This window comes from Macrobrachium rosenbergii, chromosome 56 (genome assembly GCF_040412425.1).
Source record: "Macrobrachium rosenbergii isolate ZJJX-2024 chromosome 56, ASM4041242v1, whole genome shotgun sequence".
NCBI classification, from domain to species: domain Eukaryota; kingdom Metazoa; phylum Arthropoda; class Malacostraca; order Decapoda; family Palaemonidae; genus Macrobrachium; species Macrobrachium rosenbergii.
This window is the reverse complement of record NC_089796.1, coordinates 58,283,297-58,289,433: the sequence shown is the minus strand read 5'-3', so window position 1 is coordinate 58,289,433 and position 6,137 is coordinate 58,283,297. Positions and strand designations below refer to the sequence as shown.

The window sequence follows — 6,137 nt, the reverse complement described above, 5'->3', positions numbered from 1 at the left end:
GCGCTTTGTTTTGGTTAGTGATGACAGCTTTGAAAACAAACGCCGATTCGTCCCATATGGGCTCGAGACGAAAGTGATTTCACGTTGTTTCATGTTCAAGTCACGCACGCCACTTTGAGAGAAAAAGAATACATGTCCTGACCAATTACGTCATGTTTTGTAAGATTGTGTTCAAAACGTTTTGCAGGAATGACGTAACTTTCTTCTAGAAGCTTTCTCCATTGTATCTGCACCTAAAATGCTTTAGTGACGTCACTTCCTGCTTCTAGAACTTCCCTTTTTGTATCTCGCACCTGCAAAATGCTTTAATGACATCATGTAATTGTTTCACGTATTACTGGAATCCTAAAATCTTTTCATTCTGATTCCTGAGACCAGTCGAATTGGTGCCCCCTCTCTCTCTCTCGTTCTTAGAAAAGATTCTTTTAACGTAGTGTTTTGTGGTCACATATTAACATTAACTTTTGAGATCTGAATTTAGCAGTTATTTAGTTCGTAACGCGCCTGGTAAAAGTGTGTTTTTTAGCGCAGCTGCAGCAAGTGATTTACAGAGGTTTTCAAAGTTGTGTAAGGTAACGTGAATTTTACTTATTAATACCATGGTATGATAAGTTAGGAAATTTTGAACAAGTGAAATCATTATTGATAAATCTTATGTGTTTTTTGTGTGTTTTTCTATTTACAATCTCTTTATATTTTCACATTTTTTATGTTGGTGATGTAACATTTATTTACGTAGCATTTTTAAATATTTTTGGTATAATTTAACATTGCATACTTGATTTACTTATTAAGAGTTTTTCTTTTTAAATCTTGAGTAATTTTTGATAGTTTAAATTTTGCTTGATTAATTTAAATTCTGATGTTTTGTGAATTGTTTTATTTCATAATTTAATTCAAGAATTAATTGAGTGTTGTGTTATTTTTCTAAGTAATAATAAATTTTCAGATTGTGAATTTAATTAATTGTGAATTCAATTATAAACTTTGAATATGAAAATAAATTTTTGTATTTAACATTTTTAGAAAAACAGTGTTTCATTTATTGACCATCAGTGAGTAGGGATTGGATTGTGTGTGCATAAGGGCAAAAGTGATAAACATGTTTTTGTTCTTCAGTTTAAGTTAAAGTGAATTAAAGACCAGGAAACAGTTACAGTTTTGATGGAGTGATGCCCTTTACTCTATAAGATTTCTAGTTTAATTTTTTGATACCTCACACATATTCTGATGAACTTAGTTTGATTTTTCAAGTAAATAAGTTTTTCTTAAGGGATCACTGTTACCTTTAGAGTACTTTTTCAGTCACACTAATTAATGTTATGAGAGTTCAGGTATCTGGCTGAAGTGAGGTATATTTTTGAATCTTGAGATAGTTGTGTAATAACCAGGTACTTGATACAATATCGTGACAATATATATATATATATATATATATATATATATATATATATATATATATATATATATATATATATAGTATATATATATATAATAGTATATCAAAGTAGGTAAAAGGTTATTTGTAAAAGTATATATATAATCGTATATACATTATAAGACATTCTCATTGCATCTTTCAAGATGCTAGAATGGGCTCCCTGCATATAATGATTACCATAGAGCTTCAATAACATTGACAGGATTTCTTCACCGGATTCGGGAAATATGTTGAAAGGCTCAATTCAGCTTATAGTATTACTTTATTACTATTTTAAAAGTCCTCACTAGCGTACTTCTGTAATGAATATCCCTGCTTGTGGTGCCACTTCACATTGTGACCTTGGTCTTATTTAATATTATTATTATTATGAATTATATATATATATATTATTATTATGAATTGTATATATATATATATATATATATATATGTGTGTGTGTGTGTATATACATATATGTATATATAATATATTATATATATATATATATATATATATATATGTGTGTGTTATATATATGTGTGTGTATACATATATATGTATATAATGTATATAACATATATAAATTATAAATATATATATATATATATATATATATATATATATATATATATATATATATCTTTTTTTCTTTCTTTAACATGCTTTTATTATTTTTGTATACGATATATAGAAATTATGTAATATATATATATATATATATGGCGATATCGCAGAGATGTTTGTTATGTTTTTTAAAGGTGCTGGTATATTTATATCCATATGATATATATAATATAATATATGGATATAATTCATAACCCTCACGAAGTCCGATAATAATATTAGGTCTCCGTCCGACCCTAGGTCGCACGTGAAGGCACCGCAGAAAACGGGATGTTCATTACAGAGAGCACGTTGAACAGGGACTTTACAATAGTAAAAAAGGGTAATACTATGAGCTGGATTGCGACCTTTCAATATGGCTTCCCGAGGTCACACGGTGGGAAGGGAGATCACCAATCGATGTTACTGAAGCTCTATGGTGAAGTCCTTATCCGCAGGGGCCATTCTAGCATCTTGAAGATGCAATGGGAATGTCTTATAAAAAGAATTAAGCCCACATTCTGAAAAAGGACACTGTGAGCAAGAAGCAAATCCCGATGACTTAAGACCTACCGTTTTACTCTGCGCAATATGACAACAATAAAACATACACGAACCTTTTTTCTGAGGTTGGAACACAAAGTATTTTAGACGCAGGCTCCGAGACGTCAAAGCTTGTATAAGAAGGACCACATAAAGTTATCAAAACGGAAAAAATAATGTTTATTTTCTTTAAGCGGCGAAAAATGGAAGAACATTGTTCAATTAGAACAAGCTTTCAAATAACAAATAATAGTTTAGGAATATTATGTTTTGCCATGAGTTATAAACAATTCATTCAGAAAACGCGCATACTAATTCAGCCTAAATGAAGAAACTATTCTTTCAACAGAAAACTGTCATTAAAAACAGCATGAACTGGAAGGACACTCTGAAAACTGAATATTAATTAATAAAATGTGAATAAACTGAGGAGCGAGTGCGAGATATCTAGTCAAATTTTGTTACAGCATTGTCTCAGACTAAACGTTACAATTTCATGGGAATAAGGTGCTTTGCAATCATTTAGAAAAGGAAAGCAATACTGTTAACGTTTCTCAGCGAATAGTGCTGATTGTATATGATGCAGCTATGTGAGCAGATTATATTTTGTGCACATTTTCCACGTGAGATATTTTTCAGATACTAAAATGATTGATTTTATTTTTCAATATGAAAGAAAACAGCACGTAAATTTTGTTAATTTTGATTTGTCCATCACCTACGGCGACAAAGTGTGGGTGGAAAATGAGAGGAAGAGGAATTCATGAACCACAGCTGCAGCCTGATTTATCAGGTAGTGACTGTCTGTCTCTGGTGCTCCTTCCGCCACCGAGCGTCCCTGTTTCCCCTCGATTGTCACATCTTTTTCAAGCCAAATTACAAAAAAACAAATCAATTTAGATTATGGCCACCGCCGTGAAAATAGGTAAGAAACCAGTTTAACGTTACTGGTGAATGAATTATTGAATTAAAGCCAGATTTTGGAAAGTTATGCAAGAAAATTTCCACAGCTGAGATGTGCTTACAAATTGAGGATGTCAGAGAATTCGACAGTTGCTAGTTGGATTAGCTTAGGCGTTATACAGTACATGCTATGTAATTTCATTTATTGACCAAAAAGTAGATTTTTTGGATATTGGAATATCTATCGTGATAACATGTTATGTATCCTGGTCAAATAACTGATTGAATCGTAGGCCTAGGCATGGTAGCGTATGGCTTCCCATGTTAGGCTACCCTGTACCTCGGGTATACTTTGTTTTAATTTATTAACCATGTAAAATATATGTTTTAAATAATTAACCGCGTAAAATATATTTAGTCTTGGTCTTACTAGAATACGAACTTTAATTTTTTAGGCTATATGGATACCTTTGGTGAATCTTAGTACGGTCGTTGTATCCTGGTAACAAGACAAGCTAGTTAACTATACCTTAGCAGGAACCCACAGCCTCACATAGGCCTAGCACTAGGCTAATGCCACATTTTCTTTGCCCACCTTGCTGTACAGACGTACTGAACTAGCCTATCTCTCGTGCCCGTTCAGTCTTCTGCCTAGAGTCTGCCCCTACGGAATAGCCAATCAGTTGATGGTTTTTGTGGTACAGTATTAGCCAGTTTTACTGTAAACCACGAGCCTGTCCTAGGGTACTATCCTAGGTCTGTACCATAGTGTGTGATATCAGTTTGAGAACTTTGCGTGAACCGACCTTGACTTGAATGAGAACCATCAGTTGCAGTAAGGTCCGGTAGAACTAAAGGAGCTCCGCATCAGGTATTACTTTGGAAATTGATTTTTCCTGTATTATTTTGGTTGCTTATTAAGAATTTACCTCTACTTTTTTTGTCAGTCGACTGTAATTGACCTCAGAAGTTTCCTTCACTGCTGACTAAGCAACACAGCTTGCTAGGTTAGGGTATATTAGGTTAGTATAGTTCCTTTTATAATGGGTTTCCTTAGCCAATTCTTAAACATATGGCTCCCTAATGACTTGCAAATGCGTAGAACTGTTCCATAACAACAACATGGCAGTCCGGTCTTTCTCCCATCATTTCCAAAACCCCACTTTCCCAAAGGGTCCCCAACCATGTGGGCTAGATACAAGGTTAATAATAATTGGCCGACTATAAACAACACCACCTCCTACATCAGCAATACTGAAAGTACAGGAAAAATCAATTTCCAAGTTAATAATTCATGCAGAGTTCTTAGGTGTACTTTTATGGAGAAATACCCAAGGTCCTTGTATTTCACCCATTTTATGTTTTTCCCCTCCCAGGCCCCCACTTTCCCTCTGTGGCCTCCTGAATTGTAGGATATACAGTAAGGGTGGTGTCTAATGTCTCTGAAAGCACTCATATGCTAATGAAATGATTATAAGAAACATTCAGAGCTCGCACTAAAACTTAGGGAAATTATATTTTCTCATCCAAAATGCAATAATGTTTTGAAGTAAAATAATACTAATGTGTAGTATGAAAGTCATGCTCATATCGTGCATGTTTACTGTTACCAAATTTTTTGCAATGAATGTTGTTAATTACCATTTCTGGAATAATATAATTAATTTAGTAAATTTGGTTCTTTTAAAACAAGATTTTTTGGTACAGGCCTATTGCTATTATAAGGAAATGGAGGAATTTGGTACTAAATGGAGAGCTGAATTCAGTTATAAAGAATTTTTTCAGATATATTTCACTTAAGAATTGCTATTATATTTTGTATCCTAAATATGGCTTTGTCTCATAGCTATGGCATCATCATTTGGTAAAAACATTCTTCAATTTCTTTAATTACTAATGCTCATGTAGCTTCCACATTTCACTGGCAGAACTTCAGATATCCTCAGAGCTTTTTCAGTCGTACCAGTTTTGTTTATCCCTCCTTGAAGACTGGAAAATCACCGGTGATTTTTGAGGTTTTGCCAGTAAATTCTGGAAGCCACTAGTGCATAAACCCTTGAAGAATATACGTTACGTGTCCAGGTTTTTTTTTTATTTACAGCAATGGAACCATAACACATGTGATGTCCATACATACCAAACCTTATGTTCATTGCATGCCCATGTAAACATACAAAGAGCTGCCAATGATTATATGACCCTGACTGTGTGTGTGTTATATATATATATATATATATATATATATATATATATATATATATATATATATATATATATATATATATATATTATATATATATATATATATATAATATATTATATATATATATATATATATATATATATGTATATTATATATATATTATATATATATATATATATATATATATATATATATATATATATATATTATATTATATATTATGCATAGAAAGAAAGAGTATATATACATATATATATATATATATATATATATATTACATATATACATATACATTATTATCTCTTCATTATCCAGATTGACAGAGTCAAGGCCCTGTCACATAAAGTCTTAATTGGATAAGGGCAAATAAAACTATGGGTGTAAAAGGGTAACCATTGCCAGTACTTTTACTTCATAAGAGTAAAACATTCACAGCTTATAAACAACCATCACGCTTTAAAT

At 32.0% G+C, this 6,137-nt stretch overlaps 1 protein-coding gene across 2 annotated transcripts in view; it reads left to right on the top strand.

The window, feature by feature from the left end:
- Positions 1–3,118: 3,118 nt before the first annotated feature.
- LOC136836407 (uncharacterized) overlaps positions 3,119–6,137 on the top strand; it is a 229,285-nt gene continuing 226,266 nt past the window's right edge. For both annotated transcript variants that reach the window (XM_067100615.1, XM_067100614.1), the window contains exon 1: positions 3,119–3,494. In XM_067100615.1, coding sequence (XP_066956716.1) covers positions 3,473–3,494 — 22 coding nt within the window. In that variant the 5' untranslated portion in view covers positions 3,119–3,472. The remainder of the gene's footprint in view (positions 3,495–6,137) is intronic.